The sequence below is a fragment of the Triticum aestivum genome, chromosome 7A, assembly GCF_018294505.1.
Source record: "Triticum aestivum cultivar Chinese Spring chromosome 7A, IWGSC CS RefSeq v2.1, whole genome shotgun sequence".
Taxonomy (NCBI): Eukaryota; Viridiplantae; Streptophyta; class Magnoliopsida; order Poales; family Poaceae; genus Triticum; species Triticum aestivum.
In genome coordinates, this window is record NC_057812.1 from 540,521,538 (window position 1) to 540,542,638 (window position 21,101).

At 46.1% G+C, this 21,101-nt stretch overlaps 2 protein-coding genes across 3 annotated transcripts in view; both read right to left on the bottom strand.

Annotated features, from left to right (window-relative positions):
* The window catches only part of LOC123148032 (transmembrane 9 superfamily member 7), a gene marked incomplete in the record, with an annotated part of 5,505 nt that extends 5,265 nt beyond the window's left edge, over positions 1 to 240 (bottom strand). Inside the window, 1 exon segment of the mRNA XM_044567386.1 lies at positions 1 to 240. Within this exon segment, the coding sequence (XP_044423321.1) occupies positions 1 to 122 (122 nt within the window).
* Positions 241 to 1,447: 1,207 nt separating this feature from the next.
* On the bottom strand, positions 1,448 to 6,688 carry LOC123148034 (V-type proton ATPase subunit B 1). 2 transcript variants are annotated; one of them, XM_044567388.1, is made up of 15 exons: positions 6,519 to 6,688; positions 6,065 to 6,144; positions 5,437 to 5,492; positions 5,225 to 5,323; positions 4,982 to 5,041; positions 4,551 to 4,662; positions 4,189 to 4,394; positions 3,972 to 4,103; positions 3,659 to 3,796; positions 2,970 to 3,120; positions 2,590 to 2,672; positions 2,422 to 2,469; positions 2,258 to 2,311; positions 2,089 to 2,172; positions 1,448 to 1,988 (listed from the first exon to the last, which is right to left on the bottom strand). In XM_044567388.1, exons 2-15 carry the CDS (start codon positions 6,120 to 6,122, stop codon positions 1,803 to 1,805), a joined length of 1,467 nt encoding a protein of 488 aa, XP_044423323.1. In that variant the 5' UTR covers positions 6,123 to 6,144; positions 6,519 to 6,688; the 3' UTR covers positions 1,448 to 1,802. The 2 variants fall into 2 exon arrangements, with proteins under 2 accessions (XP_044423323.1, XP_044423324.1); XM_044567389.1 differs by having other exon boundaries at positions 6,404 to 6,583.
* Between the last annotated feature and the right edge of the window lie 14,413 nt (positions 6,689 to 21,101).

Consider the following 21,101-nt stretch of genomic DNA (forward strand, 5'->3'; position numbering starts at 1 on the left):
CGGGGGGCGACGCCGGGGAGGTAGAAGGCGCGGGCGGGGGTGGAGACGAGGCACACGGCGGCGGCGACGAGGAAGAGGGGGAGGAGCAGGAGGCGGCCGCGCGGGCCGCCGGCGATCGCCATGTCGGGTGAGGCGAGGCGGGGGAGAAGCGGGGCAGTAGTGTGCGTGCCGAGAAGAGAAAATGGGGGTGGTGCCTGCCCTGGTGGTGGGGAAGTCCCGAGCTACGACGGCCTACGGAAGGGTGCAAGTGCAATGAGCCGATAAACGGCCGTGATTCGTCGACATAATGAAAGGAAATGGATTACGTATGTGTCGTGCGGAACAAAATTCAAAATGGAAACCCCACCGACAGGGGAGCCGTCTTATTCCGACCTGCACTGGATGGTTCCCGTCAACCTCATATCACTTTCATCATTTTGGAGTCACCAGAAAGAAAAATTTAGGTGCATTTGTTGAAAAACACTTTACCTCAAAGACTTTTTTTTATTTTGTAGTATCTCTGTAAACTAATATATGAGCATTTAGATCACTAAGTTTATGCAGGGAGTATGTATTTTCTACTCGTACGTATTAGATGGCACTTTACCTTCTTCAACAGTTCTCTTGACAACATGACATACTTCCTCCGTCTGAATTAATTTGTCACTGAAACGAGTGTCTCCAATTCTTTGTTATATTATTTCTTCCTGCACTTCCAACTTCGTAAGTTGACAATGCCGACCATGCTCGTGATCCACCGACACAGGCGCCGGTAATAGTTTATTACATGTCCAAGATCAACGGTAACCAAATTTTTAATTTCGATTTGCTTATGGCTCAGCCTCTCAGGAGCCGCCCATTAGGCAGTCATAAGTGACTGGTCCCCCCATTTTCTTTCACTTCAAAATTCCACATATAACACTCGGTAGAAAGAATCTATCGTACAGCTACAAAACCAAATACTCTAAAATGTTAACAGAAAGGCACTAATGAAATTTAAGTATATCCCAGTACCAAACCAAGTTTGAACAACCGTTCAAAAGCGATCATTCAAAGTCACCGAAACGATCAACATTAAAAAGACGAGGCAAACCAAAATGACTACACTACGCTTTCTCTACGCTTGGTTCGGCGCAACTTGCAACCCCTGGTAAAATAGTCTCCACTGCAACTTTCTCATGCACACGGCAACAAATTACTGTGCGTTTCAAGTTTCAGAAAAGTAAAGAAGACAGCCCGGTGCATGTAGCTCCGGCTTGGGCATGTTTCTACAGGAAGGGTCCATTCCCTACATTTCTATCTAAGAGGCTGTTTTCAGGACTTAACCCATGACATGGTCACAAGGCAGCAGATTTACCACTGCGCCAAGGCTCCCCTTCCCAGAAAAGTAAATTAGTACCAAGAGAAAATAATTACAGCCTAGAGGTTACAGACAGAACCCATGTAGTTGACGATGTACACCAGCACGTGCAGTCCAGCACAGTTTATTGCCCCATCTTTATTCATACACAAAAGTAGATACAACCAGCGTGTTCGAGCATCTTGGCCTAGAATGCTCTTGCTAACAGTTCCGGTAAGTGAAACCAAAAAAGAGCTCATGTGCGTTGGTTCAACATTCAACAATACAGGAGATAATATTACACAAGACAATAATATTACAGAAGACGCCGTGACCCAAGAAATCTACAGATAACATATGCTCGCTGACTCAAAGAATGGGATCTGACTATATAATTACTACAGCAAAAAGGCCAGAAGTTTGAACTGCTCAATTTATTCAATCTGCACTCGAGAAAACATTGGATCTCCCAACAAAGATGAGATCAGTGGGCAGCATCTCTGCTGTAGAACGCATCCAAGGTCTTCGCGGGGATACGATGGAGAAGCTCGCGAGGGAAGATGCGGAGCAATGTCCATGCTAGGTCAAGTGACTGGAAGATGTTCCGAGTATCGTATGCTCCCTGTGCTACAAATTTCCTCTCAAATTTGTCAAGGAATTCTAGATAAAGCTGCACAAGCAAAAAAACAGTACATTAGATTCTTTGATTTCTAAAAAGACCATGAGCCCATGGGCTGGTTTACTTAGTTGGCTGGTGAGCAGTTACGGACCAGATCTTCAGAAGAGAGAGCCTCCTCTCCCACGACTGCTTTCATGGCCTGGACATCCTTTCCAATAGCATAGTTGGCATAAAGCTGAACAGAAAGCAGGATGTGTGATTCCTCTGTATGTTACAATTGGCTAGAAAGGGAACCAAATATACAGTGTTCAAGTAAGTACCTGGTTAGACACATCTGAATGGTCACGACGGGTCATACCCTCACCAATAGCACTCTGCAAAGAATTATTGACAATTCTCAGAACTAAATTTCGGTATGAAATCCTGATAGCATCTTAAAGTAATGGACCCAGTTTTGTAAAGCTCGATTGGTAAGCCATCTCACCTTCATCAACCGAGAGAGAGATGGAAGGACATTGATGGGTGGGTATATCTGAAACAATACCATGACATCATGTAAACATTGAGAAAAATATTAAGAAGGGAAAGAAATTACTACGGGTTCTGAATGTAAAGAGCTGTATTCCAGAAGTAAAAGAACAAGTGAAAGTACCTGTCTGTTATGGAGCTGTCTGTCAATGTATATCTGTCCTTCAGTAATGTACCCCGTGAGATCAGGAGTTGGATGTGTGATATCTGTTTGGAGGGAAAAGGACACTCCATGGTCATTGCATTCATATGTAAAATGGTCAATAAAATGGAATGTGCAGTAATGATTGGCCTAAATGCAATCAGATTTGCAGTTGATGTTAGTCCGCCAAACAAGAGTGTTCAGATACTCAAGCTAGATTGTATCACACTCAGGACTCAGCAAAATGGTCAAACACAAACAGACAACATGCTGATTTTAATCTATTGCACGTCAAGTTTATAGCATGTTCATAACACAATTGCCGGTGCTACAAGGAATAGAGCAAGCAATTCACTACTTACCATCATTAGGCATAGTTAGAATGGGTATTTGGGTAATGGAGCCTGTTCTTCCCTCAATACGCCCAGCACGCTCATAAATGGTTGCCAGATCAGTATACATATATCCAGGATAACCACGCCTACCTGGCACCTCTTCTCGGGCTGCTGATACCTACACATAAGCAGAAGTGGGTTACTGACTTGTTACGGCAGCAAGTGCAAAATTATTACAGTTGAGCATAAAAGTTACTACATATACTCCAAATGCAGTACTATCAAGGTGGAAATCTTACAACTTACTGGATAGAGAAAACTACAAAACAATGTTATAAGTTAATAGAAACGTCAAGGTTCTGTTTTCAACACTAACACTGTATGGCCGTTTGGCAGTGGTGTGATTAACAAAGAAAAATAAGATATTTCAACACCAGATCACGACCAAACTCTGTCACTTCAGTTTGTACTGCATTTTGTACAAGACAGTTTCAAGTTTTAGTTCATTCAAGCAGTAATTTTTGCAATTAGATGGACGACATTTTAGTGTGCAATAAGGTTATACAATTTTATCAATCCTTTCCTTAAAAAATCATTAACTATTCAGGTCACTGGCAAAACATCAGGACAAGAAGTACTCCAAGGAAGAGCGAGCTGATTTGAAAATGCACTTCAATGAAATCATGCTCTAGTTGATGAAATATCAAGGGCAATACCTCACGAAGTGCATCTGCATATGAACTCATATCTGTCAAGATGACCAGAACGTGCTTCCCACATTCATATGCCAAATATTCTGCTGTTGTTAGCGCAATACGAGGGGTGATGATGCGTTCGATCGTGGGGTCATTTGCCTAAAAGACAAACAAGAGCAGAGTGTTAAATTATGTTTTGTTTGGCATTGACCGAGTCAAATCTTGTTTAGGAGACAACTAAAAAATTATCAAATACAAATTATAGCTATATATGCAGTAATAATTTTTGTCTTGCGGTAGGAAAAAGTCTGGTTAACAAGTAGAATGTAAATACCAAGTTCAGGAAAAGGGTGACCCTCTCCATTGAACCATTCTCTTCAAAATCACGTTTGAAGAATTGGGCTGTCTCCATGTTCACTCCCATAGCAGCAAACACAATAGCAAAATTGTCATCTTCACCACCACCCTGGTACATCAAAGAAATCAGATCAATCAACAAGCTATGATTTGGCCACGGTTGCAAAAATGGTCTCTTTCAAAGAGATGGTTACCTCTGCATGCTTTCCTTTCTCCAGCCTCTTGACAAGACCAGCCTGACGACAAATCTGAGCAGCGATTTCATTATGAGGAAGACCAGCAGCAGAAAAGAGAGGAATCTTTTGCCCTCGAGCAATGGAGTTCATGACATCAATTGTAGATATCCCTGTTTGAATCATCTCCTCTGGGTAGGTTCTCTCACTTGGGTTAATAGAACTTCCTGAAATAAGTAACAATACATAACTATCAGAAGTAAAAAAATGATTACAGTTTAACACCATTCATAGTTCTAATTTTGTCCTATAAAGAACAATGAACATACACTTAACCATGAAGCTCTTAAATAACAGTATCCTTGAACTGAGAAAGCACTTACCGGAGATATCCAAGTAGGCCTCAGGCAATATCGGGGGGCCATTATCAATAGGTTTTCCAGAGCCGTTAAAAATACGACCAAGCATATCAAGCGATACAGGAGTTTTCAGGACCTGTCACAGAAGCAGCATACCATAAGTAAGCAACAAAAAGTGGCAGCTTTCATATTCATATACAAACAGGAAGGCAGACAATATTATTTTAAATTTCATTCTCATAGTTCAATGTGGGCTTGTCCACGTTATCCCATTCCGGTGGTATGCAGTTGTGATGCCTCCTTACTCAACAATAAGCATGACTTAGCATTTTCAAGAATGAATGTCCTCATCATCAGTTCATCATACTATAACAGTGGCCAACCAAAAGCTTCCTTTTAGAGAGCATTTAAACAATAAAGAGACAAGAAGAGAGTTGTGGATAATGGGCATTTACCTCGCCTGTGAACTGAACAGTTGTGTATTTGTTGTCTATTCCTGAAGTGCCTTCAAAGACCTGTATAAACAGCCAATCCGTTCAGATAAACATAGATAAGGGCAGTCTAAAGTTTACTCGAAAATGAAATTAAACTAACCATATTACTAAATCAAATCAGAACATAACATGGTATTACTTCAGAAAGAGACTAGACTGAACATTTTTTTCATCAAAACAATGCAGAAGAGAATATTAATTAACCTGCACGACAGCCTTTTCACCATCAACTTCCAGAACTTGACCACGCCGGGTGGTGCCATCTCCCAATCGGATGTTTACAATCTCCTGGTATTTTGGGCCCTATAGACCATAATGACAATAATGAAATAGTAAGAAAAAGGAACTACTAGAATAATCCGGTAAAAAATGTGGGAATATGCTAACAGATGCACAAATTAGAAAAACATACACACCTTTACTTTGTCCAAGATAACCAGAGGTCCTGCCACACCAGAAACTGTCCTGTACTCTGCATAAGTAAATGTTTAGTAAGCACCGTCTTTGTTCGGTCATCTGAAAAGAATGCTTTTCTAGCAGCAGTACTAGTATGTACACTTTGACCCTATGCCGTTGATAACAATGAATTGTACTTAGCGGAATGCACTTTTTGCTATGAATGAAGCTTCCAAAAAGGTTAACATTAGAAAGAAAAAAATGAACGGTAGACTAAAAGAATTGGCATAGTGCAAGGAGCATAATGTTGCATAGTTAAAAACAAACTGCAAAGCTACAAAAAGCAAACTTCGTCTACAATTTGATTAGGTCCCTCTCTGTTGGAACACTATGGATTTCCAGCAAAAGCTATATGGCTGAGTTATATTATTATATCAAATGGTCCCTTATCTTGTAGCCTAAGCTCGTTTACATATACGGAAGTCGACATCTCAAACTTCCTATCCAAAGCTGGCGCCACAATGCAAGTGCTGACGGGCTGCAATGGCAGTTACCCGACGACAACAGGCAACAGCGCGGCACGACCACTGCTGGGCACACAAAGCTAAAGCAGAAAGAGCACTAGACGAGATGTGTTCGACGACTCACCTATGCCGATCTCCAGGGTTCCCTCTTCCATGTCGGCGCCCTCCTTCACCGGGCCCATGCTGAACCCAACGAAGAGCTACCTGCGGAGAGCATCACCAACCGCGCCGTCAGAATCAACACACAAAACGATCCGCGTCGCTTGTTCAAGCAACGCGGATCGCCCCGATCCCGCCGACAAAAAGAAATACACAGCGAGCTGTCTGCCAATCGCGCCCGCCGCTCCAAATTCAGGAGCAACGCGGGGCCTCCGCCCGACCCCTAGACCCAGATCTAGGCATTGGGGGCAGATCTCGATCCCGATCTCGGATTCGACGCCCGTAACGGCGTGGCGGGACGAACCTAGCCTCCCCGCGCGGAGTGGGGGGCGATTGGCTGCCCGCGGCGCGGCGCGAGGCGAGCGAGCTTCGCCGCGGGACCGGGGGTGGGGGGCTCGAGAGCAGGGGAGGGAGCGCACCTCGGGTTGGGATCGGTGGGAGACGGCGAGGAGGGGGAGGGGAGGGGGAGGTGCTGGTGCTGGTGGATCGTGTGGGCGACGACGCAGCTGGGAGAAGAAGAGGAGGAGGGCAGACGGGAGAAATTAATGCAGGCAAACCCAATCGTTGAGGGAGGGGATACCGCTTTTGCGTGTCTGTCCCTGCAGAATACAGAATTTGCAAATACGGCCCGTGACCGGATCAGACACGAATCAGCCCCGCGTCTAAAACTGTATTCCTGTGTGGCTTGCCTTTTCAGGCCTCTTTAGTTCGGAAGATTTTTTAAGGAATTTTATAGGATTGGATTTTCATAGAAATTTTTTTTTGAGTCCTTTGATTTGAAGGAATGGGATCCTATTTCTATGAAAAAATTCTTCATATCCTTCACATTTACTCATAGGATAGGGAAATCATAGAAAATGAGATACATGCATCTCAAATCCTACGAGTAAAAATAGGAAAGGAGATGTTCTTTGATTCACTTCATAGGATTTTTTTCATTGAGTCTAGACTAATGTTTTTTTTCCTATGAAATATGGAGGATAGGAAGATTTCCTCCATAGAAATAGGATTCCATTCCTAGAAACCAAATAGCTCCATAGGAATTTTTTCTATAAAAATCCCACCATATGAAAATCCTACAAACCAAAGGAGGCCTCAGTCCGGAATTCCAATCCAGCTTAGGATGATTACAAATATCGCTTGGTCAACATCTCAATTTTTTTTATAAGACAGGACATGTGCCTACTGTTCAACTTCGTCCACAAACTTCACCACCCCGACTGCCCCGCCTTGAAAGAGCTGGTTTCTCACCGACATCACCGGGGGACGTCGGGAACCACTCTGCTATGTCGTTCCTCGAGGTCATCGTTCGCGGGGTCTCCCAACATACAGGGCTATCACTCGCGTGGATCTCCGGAATGGACACAGCACCTCCTTCTGGCATGACCGCTAGCGGCCCGGCGACGCTCTCTGCTTCGAGTACGCGACACTCTTCTCTCACTCTACGCGCCCCAACGCCATGGTGGTGACGGTCATCGTCGACGGCATTCATCTCCAGAGACACCTCTCGACCGTCGCTGCTGCTCAGCTTGTGGAGGCGCAGGCTCTCCTTCGTGATCTTGAGTTGGTGGATGCCCCGGACCGTCGGTTCATGGCTTGGGGGGAGGACCTCGAGTTCAGCTCGCGCGTCGTGCTCCGTCTGTTGTCCCCAAACGGGGTGCTCTATCAGTCCTTCATCGACATCTGGAGCTCCAGCCTCCCAAGGAAGATCAAAATTTTCGTTTGCATGTTGTTCTGTGGTCGCTTCAGCACCAGGACAAACCTGCATGCGAAGGATTGTGCCCCCTCCAGCACATGTGCCACCTATCCGCCCAAGGAGTCCACCGCCCACATCTTCGTCGCTTGTAGTCGCGTCGCCTCTACATGGGATCCTCTCAGATAGGTCATTTCCTCTCGGTCGAGGAAATTCTCTCCTCGACGACGCCGCCGGCAGCCACAACCGCCTAATTGAAGCACGAGCTCTTTGTGCTAAACGGGTAGGTTTGGAAGGCTCGCAACAACGCCACTTTCAACGTGATCGGATGTCGTGCTTGCGACATCCTCAACAGGATGGCTGACGACCCCCTGTTATGGAACCGACATTGCGACGCTCACTTCCAGAGTCGCCTTCTTTCGCTCTGCATTTTCTTTCTCTGGTCTTCATAGCTTTTCTCCCTCATTTTTGTTTTTTCGCTTCTTAGCTTCTTGTTTTCTATCTTTTCGATGAAAAACACTATATAATTGCCAAGTCCTTCAAGTAATATAACAACCAGTGGGGCCCCTGCCCCCCGTCGTTCTAAAAAGAATACTGTAAGACGTTTTGTTTTGTGGGAAGGTTAATATTTTGTTTTTGGTTGGCTATACTAACACCATGTGTCCTACTGAGAAAATTACATTTTCTTTTGAGTTTACAACAATGCGGTGAAAACTAAACTTTGTACGTGTAGATTCACGTGTATATTGAAACACTTGGTTCATCCGCTTGCCGCTTTTTAAACACGTCACTGTCGCCTACTCCTAAATGATGGTACTAGCAAAGTTTAAAAAAAATGCTCTCTCCGTAAACACTCTGACCGTGCCTTTTGTCGGGCGAACCATCCTTCAAACAGAGCCTACAAAATATCATGTTTTTTAGAGGGACTTGCAATTCTTTGGTTCTACTTCTTCTGGTAATAGAAAACAAATTAATCTGCTGGTGGACCACGGGCTGAGATGATCATGCATCACGGGACGATTGCTCCATGGCTTGTGTGTTCTCCAAAGGCCATGACTTCACATAAGGGTGATAAGGTCAAGTTTGATATAGTTTAATTATTACAGGTTCTTTCTGTAATTGTGCCCTAATTCAATTAGGCCAAAGCAGAACATATGGCCCTACATGCTTCCCCTCGGGGCAAGGAACAAAATTAGAATCCGTGCTCTCTTCTTTTACTATCTTGTCATGAGGTATGCTGAAGCTGATATACAAGTACTGTACTGTAGCATCCGATCCATAATTGGAAATCGCAGACCGAGTATAATGCCCCGATTCGTAAAGTAACCGTTAGTCAAAGTACGGATCCATGCAAAAAATCTACCAGATCCGACCCTGCAAACGCGTCGGACCCGTAAATATTTTTTTGGGACACGGCAAAATTCTTACCCCATCCGTGAAAACGCAGGTTCCCCTTCCCTTTCCTCGCCCCGTCGGTGCCCTGTATATAGCGGAAGCGATTGGCGGGGGCGACATTTCATCCCACGCTTTCCCCATCCACCGTCGTCTGGCCGCCACCTATGATTCCGGCCATACCGGCCGACGGGCCGCCACACGCCCGTGATTGTCCTCCACCACTTCCTCCTGCCTCGACCGGCCGGAAAGTTGTAGATTGGCGGTGGTTGTTTGTCGCGGTCGCCGGATTTGGCGTTTCCGGACACTGTGACTGTGCCAATCCATGGATTGATCGGGGAGCACCCCGCACAACCCCGACAAAACCCGAGCGAAAACGACGAGGTATGTTCTTGCTTTCATTCGGCTTTGTCAACCTATTCGGTTCAATTTCGGTAGCTTATTGATATGGTCATATATGTAGAAAGGTGGATGCTAATTTTGGTATTGGGAAGAAGAATACATCGATTTATTGATATGAAGAAACTTAATAGATGTACGTGCACTCGTTGGTAGAACTGAGATTAATGCACGGCTGCATGTGCAATTAGAGAAGAAATTAGAGGAAAAACAACGTTTGCTTCTTTAGAATCAAAGAAGAAGAATAAAAAAATGCAAGATCAAGAATTCACATATCAACAATGAAGGCATGAAGAAGATATTGTCCAACTAGTGGAAGCAGCTATGAAAGTTGGATATTTTCTAAAATGCCTAATTGTGATTCTTGTTTTTTTGTCTTGCTATTCTAGCAAAGATTTAATGAATATGTATCCAATGATTTTAAAGAAAATAAAAAAGCAAAAAATATGTTTTCATGCCTCAAATTGAAATGCAAGCTACTGATGTACGACCGGGGTGGGCGGTGGCGGACGAGCAGACTAATCCTTCTTTTCGTATTTTTTTTATAGATTTTGCCTAAAACAGTTAAATTTCCATAAAAACCAAAAATTTGAATCAACAAGGCCTAAACTTAGTTTCAGATGTGCATTCATATGGCTCAATCCCTTGAGGGTTATTTCTCGAAAGGTAGTAACAGACAAATGATTTAGCCCAAGCACTCTGTAACTTCTCACGTGCAAATTCGACAATTCTGTCGTTGTTTGTCTGATTCCGATGTGATGCGGTGCCACGTGGATGGTCCAAGTCCAGATCAGGTGACGTGTCCATCTCCGTTGTCTAGACTAGATCAGATGTTTGAGGCTCGTCATAGTGAGAAATAATTTACTAGTGTCATATATATGATATTAGTCTAAATTATTATTTTCTCTGTCCCATAATATAAGAATGTTTTTGACACTACAGTAATGTCGAAAATGTTCTTATATTATGGGGCAGAGAGAGTATTTTTATAGTGCAAAGTAACATAAGTACTAGTATCATGGAAAACTTCATTTATTAACTTGTAGACTCATCTTGTTTTGAGAAACGCTATGTTACAATAATATATTATGTTACCATTTTTCATTAACTATATGTCACGTAAGTAAAAAAAAATTGAAGCGCGCTATGTTATTAGCTAAGTTACTCCCACTATGACTAGTCTGACGATTCATGTTGTTTTGTGGAGTGTCGACCTGTACCACGTGGACAGCTAGTGCAGTGCAGGGCCATTGATTGGGTCGGACGAGCATAAGACGAATGAGTGATAAAATCAAACATGAATGAAGAAACAAAATGAGTGAAATGGATAGAGGTGCACAAGCACAACCCACAATTGAACGGTGGAACAGGGCAAGGAACGACTACGATCTACTTAAAGTCAAATTGCCGTTTTTCTTGCATGAGAAGCAGGGGAACAGGTAGCTCTTTTCTAGGACTAGTCTGCCGCTTTATTCAACCAAATAAAACCTAAAAAATACCCGGGATCTCATGCGAGACCACACCTAAAATAAAGTCTTGCCTCAAAAAAATAATCTAAATTAAAGTCTGGTGGCAGGGCAAAACAGGCACGAGAAGCTGCGATTTTTGGCGAAAATAGGACGAGGAAGAGGAGTGGAATATTTATACGGAGGTGGGGGTGCGCGAGGAGCAAAGGATCGATCAAATCGATGGAAGGAATCAGATCGGACTTGGTTTCCAGGAAGAACACGGGCAAGGAGAGAGATGACATGCAGGCCATCCCTGTCAGCGGAAGAGAACATAAAAAAAACAAATTGAACAAAGCTGCGGGGTGGGCTGCTTGGTGCACCAAAATGGGCCGGCCTGCTGTGCAGTACGCTGCGCTGCTGCTGCACATAGGCGATGGATAGACATGGGTTGCGGTCCTGGTGAACAGTATAATTATGGGAATCCTATTTTATTAAATAACAAATAACATGAGCTCTATTTCGTAAAATAAAATACTCTATTTCGTAAAATAAAATACTATATCCCCGCAAAAAATACTATACCAATTCCCAAAATACGAGAAGTTACAGTAAAATATATTACTACTAATATAGAGAAGAGAATTTTTCAATACCAAATAAAAAAAACAGAAAGCACATATTTCTTTTATAAACTTTATTTTGGGCTTTATAAATATTCCATTAAATATTTTTAACTCCACATAAATTTCCAAATAACTTTTTAAAACCATTTGCAACTTTTTTTATTTCCTTCTCTCATTTGTTTTCTTTTGAACCGGAAATTGTTTTAAATGCTTTAAAGACCCAAATAAAAATCCAAAAATGAATATTTGGGAAAGTCATATTATTCCCTCTCAATAAAATATTGAATTAAACTCCAAATGTTTCAAATCCTTGTCAAAACTATACACCATCAAGCAATATGAGCAAAATTTAAACCAATTATATTAACATGCCAAATTTGAAAATTTGGGATGTTACACAATTCTAATGTGTTTTCTCTCTTATTATGCAAGATTTATATGAAGAGAAAAATTGCCGGCAGTTGGAATTCTGGACTGAAAGGAGCTACAATAGAGATAGTTATTCTCCGAAATTCCAAATGACCTAAAATTTATGAAGATTTATTTTGGAGTTAATAAAAAAATACTGGAAGAAGAATCACCAGGAGGGGTCCCACGAGTCAGCTGTCGTGGATCTAAGACTGACAGTAGAATGGGGGGTAAGTATGAGGAGGCAAGATCCTAGCTATGGAGTAGTTGTACACACGAGTTTTACGAGTTCAGGCCCTTCTCGGAGGAAGTAACAGCTCTACGTCTCGGTGCCCTGAGGCGGTCGACTGGATTATGTGTGTATGTGAGTTTACAAAAGATGCGAATCCTTGTGCCTGTGGAGGGAGGTGGCTTATATAGAGTGCGTCAGTACCCCAGCCAACCCACGTTACAGAGGGTTTAAGGTACATTAAAGGAGAAATGTTACTGGTAACGCTAGTAAATAAAGAGACATAATGACCATTAAAGTTATGAGGTGATGTCCGACCGTTGCAGTTCGGAGTGACCTTAGACCTTCTGGTGGTCGAGTGACAGTCTCCACGGTCGAGTGAATTCAAGTCTTCCAAGTGGAAGTCCTCATGGTCGAGTGAATGATGACTCCTCTTCGAATGCTTTTGGTTTGAGGGTGACGTCCTAGGGGAGGGTGTCTAGGTCTGGCCTATGACCCTACCCTAAGTACATATCTTCATCATTAGCCCCCGAATGGTTCAGGGTTCGAGTGGGGAAGGAGTTGATAACCTCTCCGATTCAGCTTTTGCGCTTCGGAAATGTCATGTCCAAAGGTTGAATGAACATTCATGATGACTTCAACTGCTTGTTCAGTCGCCTTGAGCCATTCTTGGTTTTGTCGAGTGAACTTTCATTGTTAATCTTTGAGTGTTGATATGGGAAAAATCTTTCGTCTGACGGGTTGTTCTGCTGTCTGCCGATTTCACAGGATTTGAATTTCGGGAAGCGCGCCGGGCGGGGGAGGCCGCAGTAATCAGGACGGATTAGTCAGGCCGCCTCGATCTCCGCGCCACCTTTTTCGCCACATATCGCGCGCGCGACTGTTGCGGGATTTGATCGGATCGCCTGGGCCCACGAGTCAGTCACTCGGAAATGATCTCATATAAGGCGTTGGACGAGGGTTTTCGCACAGTGTGTTCCCATTCTTCCCCTTCTTCCTCTATTTTCTCCACCGCATCTGCCTCTGCCCTCAGCGTCATCGCTCCATTTGAGCTCGATCCGCTGCCATGGGGAAGGAGAAGACGGTGGCGTTGGAGCGTGCGAAGAAGGCGACGGCGAAGGCGAAAGGGAAGAGGACCAGTCAGAGCGGGTCTTCGTCGAGGTCCGGCCTGCCACCTGGCTGGATCCAGGGCGACTGGATTCGCTCGACAATCAGCCAAGATGATATCGACGACCTGGTCGAGGAGGGACTGATCCCCCATGAATCAGCACGGCTCCCAGGGAACGAGACCGAGCCGCAGCCGCAGGAGGGTGAGTGCGTTCTCCTTGCTACTCACGTCGACCGCGGTTTTCTTTGCCTCCCCATCCATTTTTTCCAGGTTTCTTGAACTTCTTCGGGGCTCAACTCCACCACTTTTCCCCAAACACCATCGCGTACCTTGCCACTTTCGTGTCCATGTGCGAGAACTTCCTGGGTTGTCGACCACACTGGGGTCTCTTCAAGCACATATTCACGTGTCGTTCTCAAACGGTCAAGAAGGCCAACCCAAGTGACGAGAGGACGCAAGTGATACATATGTGCGGGGGTCTTGGAATTCAGATGAGGAACAAAAGAACTTTCCCAACCATGATCCTTCCCGAGTCGGTCCGAGGTTGGCAGTCGACCTGGTTCTACTGCAAGGACCAACCGACTCCGGGTCAGTCGACTGGACTCCCCCCCCCCTTTTCCATGGCCCGAGTGGAGAAGCACTCCACCTTGAGAGTGATCCCAGAGGAGAGGGCGCATGTGAAGGTGTTGGTCGAGCGGGTGGTCCAACTCGTCCGTGATGGAGTGACCGGTATGGACCTGTTGGAGGTCTTCCTCAGTAGACGTATCCAACCACTCCAAGCTCATGACCATCCGATGTGGATGTACTCGGGAATCAAGGATTCCACTCGGATCCACCCGGAGGATGTCAGTGAGGACACGGTGGAGCAGTGGCTGAGAGGCATTACTGGCAATAAGGATAACCCCCGGGGGTCCAGGAGGGTGGTTCCATTCGACCATTTGCGCCGGCCGGAACAGGTACGATTCTGCATTGTCGATTGTTTTCTTGATTAACCATGTAACATCTTGTTGACGGCCGACTGTCTTTCTTTTGTTCATTGTCTTTTAGGCCCTTGTTGATATGTATTCAATGCCCAATGGAGAGCAGGAGCAAGATCCCGAGGGGGAGGCGAGAGGAGGCGAGAGTGGCAAGTGGCACTCGGATGAGGAGGAGGACGAGGAGAGCGACGACCCGAGTGATGAAGAAGAAGTCGACTCGCCTCCTCGCAGAGAAAGGAGGTCCAAGCACACTCACGACCCGGCAAGCATCCCCGACCTGGTGGCCGCACCAACTGGGCAGTCTTCAAAGCGCCCTCGGGCGTCTTCTCCAGTGCCGACTGAGAAGGCACCGAAGCAGCCTAAGACTGCGCTGTCTCGAGTACCAAAACCACCGAAGACCGCATCTTCCAAACCGCCGAAGGCTTTGCCCAAAATCAAAGTGGTCATTCCCACTATCTCTGGGTAACAATCTGACCTTATCTTTTGGTTGACTTGTGTAACAGAACGTGACCGACTGAATGTTGACATTTGCAGTGCCGCCACCTCTGGAACTTCTACCCGCCGGTACCAAGACAAGGAGATGGAAGATGCGGTTACCTCCAACCCAGGTACAATTCTCGTGATCTTGTTCTTGATTACTTGGTCGATTAAATTCTGGCGATTCACTTGGGGTCGACTGATTTCCTTGCAGCCCCACTCAATGTTATCGAACTTCCGGATGACGATGAAGACGTGATACCGAGGCCCAGAAGGAGCAAGAAAGCAGCAGCTAGCAAGATATCTCAGTCGGAACTGGCGACAGAACCAACAGTCGAACAACCCGAAGATGCAGGTAGAGCCTCTGTAACTTTTGATGTCCCAGTGTCGAGTGAATGCCTCGCGCCGTCGACTGTACTAGTGTTTTCTTCAGCCATCCAACCTCATGCCTCGGAGCTCCAAGCTGCTGCATCTGGACTGTTTGTCCCCTTATTCACCACCTATCATGTTCCGAAAAGCTAGTCGGACGCCGCTGCGGAGGCTATCCGTTAGGCTGGCATAATGATGGAGCGGATAAAGGTGGTGCACGACAATAGCCAGGCTGCTTACGACGCCAGCGTGGCTCTTTGAGCCAATGTCCAGGTAAATTGACTTCCGACTGAACTTGTTCTATTAGGATATACTACCTGAATATTTCCCTTCGAACAATCTCTTATTGTCTGCTTTGAATCCGTACACCCACTGGGTGTTTTGTTGTCTTTAGTATTTGCACTCTTCCACTCGATTTGGTCGAATGGGATCTGAACCAGTGGGGGCACACTAAGTGCACGCACTGGGTGTAGTCCCCGAGACCGCAGTCGACTGCTGGTAGTCGGCTGGGGTCTGAGCACTTCTCTCTTTCCTTCCTTCCACTCGACCTGGGCGGACCGGCCGAGTGGAATCTGAACCAGTGGGGGCACGCCAAGTGCACCCACTGGGTGTAGTCCCCGAGACCGCAGTCGACTGCTGGCAGTCGGTTGGGGTCTGAGAACTTCTTTTTTTACTCGACCTGGGCAGACCGGCCGAGTCGAATCTGAACCAGTGGGGGCACGCCAAGTGCACCCACTGGGTGTAGTCCCTGAGACCGCAGTCGACTGCTGGCAGTCGGTTGGGGTTTGAGTAATCTTTGAAGTTTCATTCACTCGGAAGTAAATAATCTTTGATCTTGTTGATTGATATGTCTTTTACTCTATGCAGAAATCTTATACTCTCATTTCCAAGTTCGCTGAATTTGAGGAGAAGCAGAGGGAACTCAACCTTGACCTAGAGCTGGCCCAACAAAACTTGAAGAAGGCTCAAGATGAAATTGCCGGTATGGAAGGTAACTGCCTATCGGCTGCTCATGTCGATCGTCCTTTAAATTATCCCTTCGATCTTTTGTTTGATCTAAATGCTTATTTTGTAGAGAAAATGAGGTTGGCTCTGGAGAAGAAGGACTTGGACCTTGCAGCTGCGCAGAAGGAGGCTCAAGAGAAGACTACCCTTGCTGACAAGAAGCTGGCTTCAGTCGGAGCGCTGGAAGAGGAAGTAAGCAAGCTGAAGTCCTCTCTCACTGAATCTAACCGAGAGGCAACTCGTCTGAAGAAGGATAAGGTGGCTCTGAACGAGAAGCTGGAAGACATGGCTCGTAAGAGAAATGACTTGGAAGTTTATCTGGAAACCCTCGCCAAGAAGCTCTTCCTTATGCTCGAAGGTACCCTTTTTAATCTGACTGCTTTACTGTTTGCAAGTTAGTCCTGTCCAGTCGACTCACTAACTCCTTGACTGCAGAATTCTGCCAAAACTTTGAAGAGGAGACTGGACGGATCGAGACGGGTTTGGACCCTATCCTTTCTCCAATCGGCGACGAGGCTGCCATGAATGTGCTTCGACTGGAATCCCGTGTCGCCAGTGTTACAAGTTATCTTGCTTGTCTGAAGGTGGCAGTTTCACGCATCGACTCATCACTCTGGCCAAGGGCAACACTTCAAAATGATCTCGAGTCTATGATGGCTCGACTCAATGAGGTCCCCGGTCGGGTGCAGGAATGGAAGAAGTCCTCTGCCCGATGCGGTGCTGACGTGGCTCTGTCGCTGGTAAGAGTCCACTGCAAGGAAGCCCACAAAGATAAGCTGGCGGCGATCAAGGTCGCCAACACCAAAAGGCATGACTTCCAGTCCTTCATGGAGACTTTCATCGCTGCTGCCACTCGGATCGCTGATGGAATTGACTTGGACGAATTCGTCGAGCCTGCAAGCCCTCCTCCTGCCAAATGTACAAACTTGAGATGTAAACTTGTCTTAAATTTGCCTCAGAATGTCGAGTGGTTTTTGTAACCGTTAAACTCCTTCGGGCCTGATGCCCAAGTACTTTTATCTTCGTTTTGGAACTCTTGAGATTTTATCCAATCTTGGTTTATCTTCTGCATATGCTTGCGTTCGTCTTCGAGTAGAACTTGTTCTTCACTCGGAATATCCTTCGAGTGGCGACTCTGAAGGAGATATCCCAGTCGACCTGCACCTCGCCGTCCTTGCAAATAAGGATGGAGCGCACATTGTATTTGTGGCGCAGCACTGAGGAGAGGGTTGCGGTCGACCTGCACCTCGTCGTCCTTGCAGATAGGGATGGAGCGGACATTGTACTTGTAGCGCGGCTTGGTGAGAGGATTGCAGTCGACCTGCACCTCATCATCCTTGCGGGTAGGGATGGAGCGGACATTGTACTTGTAGCGCAGCTCCGTGAGAGTATTGCAGTCGACCTGCACCTCGTCATCCTTGCGGATAGGGATGGAGCGGACATTGTACTTGTAGCGCAGCTCCGTGAGAGGATTACAGTCGACCTGCACCTCGTCATCCTTGCAGACAAGGGTGGTTTTTCGACTTAGGCGGGTACTAGGCTGCAGCTAAGTCCCCGAGTGTGAGGTTTGCCCATCACTCGGTAGGATTTTTGAAACTTAGGCGAGCACGGGGCTGCAACTAAGCCCTCGAGTGTGAGGTTTGCCCATCACTCGATAGGATTTTTGAAACTTAGGCGAGCACGGGGTTGCAACTAAGCCCCCAAGTGTGAGGTTTGCTCATCACCCGATAGGATTTTTGAAACTTAGGCGAGCACGGGACTGCAGCTAAGCCTCCGAGTATGAGGTTTTCTCATCACTCGGTAGGATTTTTTCAACTTAGGCGAGTACTGAACTGCAGCTAAGCCTCCGAGTGAGAGGCTTGCTCATCAGTCGGTAGGATTTTTTCAACTTAGGCGAGTACTGGACTGCATCTAAGCCTCCGAGTGAGAGGCTTGCTCATCACTCGGTAGAATTTTTTTTAATTTAGGCGAGTACTCGACTGCAACTAAGCCTCCGAGTGAGAGGCTTGCTCATCACTCGGTAGGATTTTTGCAACTTAGGCGAAACGGGTTCGCAGCTAAGCCTCCGAGTGAGAGGCCTGCTCATCACTCGGGAAGATTTTTTCAACTTAGGCGAAACGGATTCGCAGCTGAGCCACCCATTGGGGGATTTCAGAAACAGTCGTAAACAATCGACAATCTTTTTAGAAGACTGTAAAACTCTTGTCTTTGATAAACAAAATACAAATGTGTTTTTATTACATCTCAGCAGACTGAGTGTTTAAGTATAAAAGGGGCGGAGCAGCTCCGCATTCCAAGCGCGCGGTTCGTCTTTCTTGTGCTCGACGTCGTAAAGGTGGTACGCTCCATTGTGGAGCACTCTAGTGACCACGAAGGGGCCTTCCCAAGAGGGAGCAAGCTTGTGTGGTTTCTGCTGATCCACTCAGAGAACTAAGTCTCCCTCTTGAAATGCTCGACCTCTCACGTTTCTGGCATGGAATAGACGCATGTCTTGCTGATAGATGGTTGATCGGATCAAGGCCATCTCTCTTTCTTCTTCAAGGAGGTCAACTACATCCTGTCGTGCTTGTTCTGCTTCTTCCTCTGTGAAAAGCTCGACTCGGGGTGCATTGTGGAGCAAGTCACTTGGAAGTACAGCTTCGGCTCCATAAACCAAGAAAAACGGGGTTATGCCAGTTGACCGATTGGGAGTTGTCCTCAATCCCCATAATATTGATGGGAGTTCGTCGACCCAGGCTCCTGCTGCGTGTTTGAGGTCACGCATCAGTCGGGGTTTCAGTCCTTTGAGAATCAATCCATTTGCCCTTTCAGCCTGTCCATTCGACTGGGGGTGAGCGACCGAAGCATAGTCGACTCGAGTACCTTGTGAAGCATAAAAAGTCCTGAACTCATCAGAATCAAAGTTTGATCCGTTGTCAGTGATGATGCTGTGGGGAGCACCATATCTGAATGTTATCTCTCTGATGAAGCTGACAGCAGTACTGGCATCAAGGTTCTTGATAGGCTTGGCTTCAATCCACTTGGTGAACTTGTCGACTGCTACAAGCACATGAGTGAATCCACTCCTGGCAGTCCTCAAAGGTCCAACCATATCCAATCCCCAAACAGCAAAAGGCCAGACGAGTGGAATGGTCTTCAGGGCTGACGCAGGCTTGTGAGACATGTTGGAGTAAAACTGGCAACCTTCACATTTGTCGACTATTTCTTGTGCCATCTCATTTGCCCGAGGCCAGTAAAATTCCGCTCGATGTGCTTTGGCCACAATGGTCCGAGAGGATGCATGATGACCACAGGTCCCCGAGTGGATATCATTGAGGATCACTCGACCTTCTTCAGGTGTTATGCATTTCTGGCAAACTCCAGTCACACTTTCTCTGAACAACTGTCCTCTTATCACAGTGAAGGCCTTAGATCGACGGACGATCTGTCGAGCCTCTTCTTCATGTTCTGGGAGTTCCCTTCTAAGAATGTATGCGATATATGGTACTGTCCAATCGGGGGTGATGACCAAAACTTCCATGATCAAGTCGACCACGGCTGGAATCTCCATTTCAGCCGGATCAGTGGCACTCTTCGGTTGTGGGGGCTCTTCAGTGAAGGGATCTTCTTGAAATGAAGGTGCATGAATATGCTCCAGGAACACATTACTGGGAATGGATTCTCTCTTGGAGCCTATCTTTGCTAGATCATCGGCTGCTTGGTTTTTCAGTCGAGGGATGTGATGGAGCTCTAACCCCTCAAACCTCTTTTCTAACTTTCTGACTGCATTGCAATAACCAGTCACGACTGGGCTTCTGATGTCCCACTCCTTCATCACCTGATTGACCACTAAATCCGAGTCGCCATAGACCATGAGGCGACGGACGCCGAGTGAAATGGCCATACGCAACCCATACAGAAGTGCCTCGTATTCAGCCTCATTGTTGGAGGAGTCAAAGTGAATCTGGAGAACATAACTGAGTTTGTCACCATGGGGGGAGACCAACACCACTCCAGCACCAGAACCATTCAACATCTTGGACCCATCGAAGAACATGGTCCAATGCTCCGAGTGAATTTGGGCCTGAAGTTGCTGTTCGATCCACTCGACGAGGAAATTAGCTATTGCTTGGGACTTAATAGCCCTCTTTGCTTCAAACTTGATATCCAGGGGAAGAAGTTCAATCGCCTACTTTGCCACTCGACCAGTTGCATCTCTGTTGTTCAAAATATCCGATAATGGAGCGTCGCTGACGACTGTAATGGAATGATCAGAGAAATAGTGTGCAATCTTCTTTGTGGTCATGTAAATTCCAAAAGCAAGCTTCTAATAATGGGGATATCTTTGCTTTGACGAAGTCAGAACTTCAGAAACATAATATAGTGGGCGCTGAAAAAAGACACATCCATGACATTTTGGGCTGAATGAATTTTTTTCTGTCATACATATGACACTTCCATGACGATAGTTGTGACAAAACCCGGTATCATAATAGATGTGGTGGGCTCCTACTTCTATGACAAAAAAATCATGAAAGAAAATGGGCTTTTCGTCCTGGGCGGGCCAGAGATGCAGCTGCATGACATTCTTTGGGCCGTCCATGACGGAAAAAACCGTGGTAGAAGCGAGGGGAGGAAAATTTCGGGGAGTTCCCGGTTACGGTGGGAGGTCGGGGGCCGAGCGATGCGCGCTTCTCTCGTACACGTACGCGCGTGTGTGCGAGGCGTTGGCTCTAACTGAATCCGAGCGAGGCGTTGGGCTCTAACTGAACCCGAGCGATTGCACTGCAGGCTACGCGTTACTGAACCCGAGCAATCGATCGATGGCTGTTAACTGAACCCGATCGAGCGATTCCTTCGCTACTGCTGCTAACTGAAGCCGATCGATGCTGCCT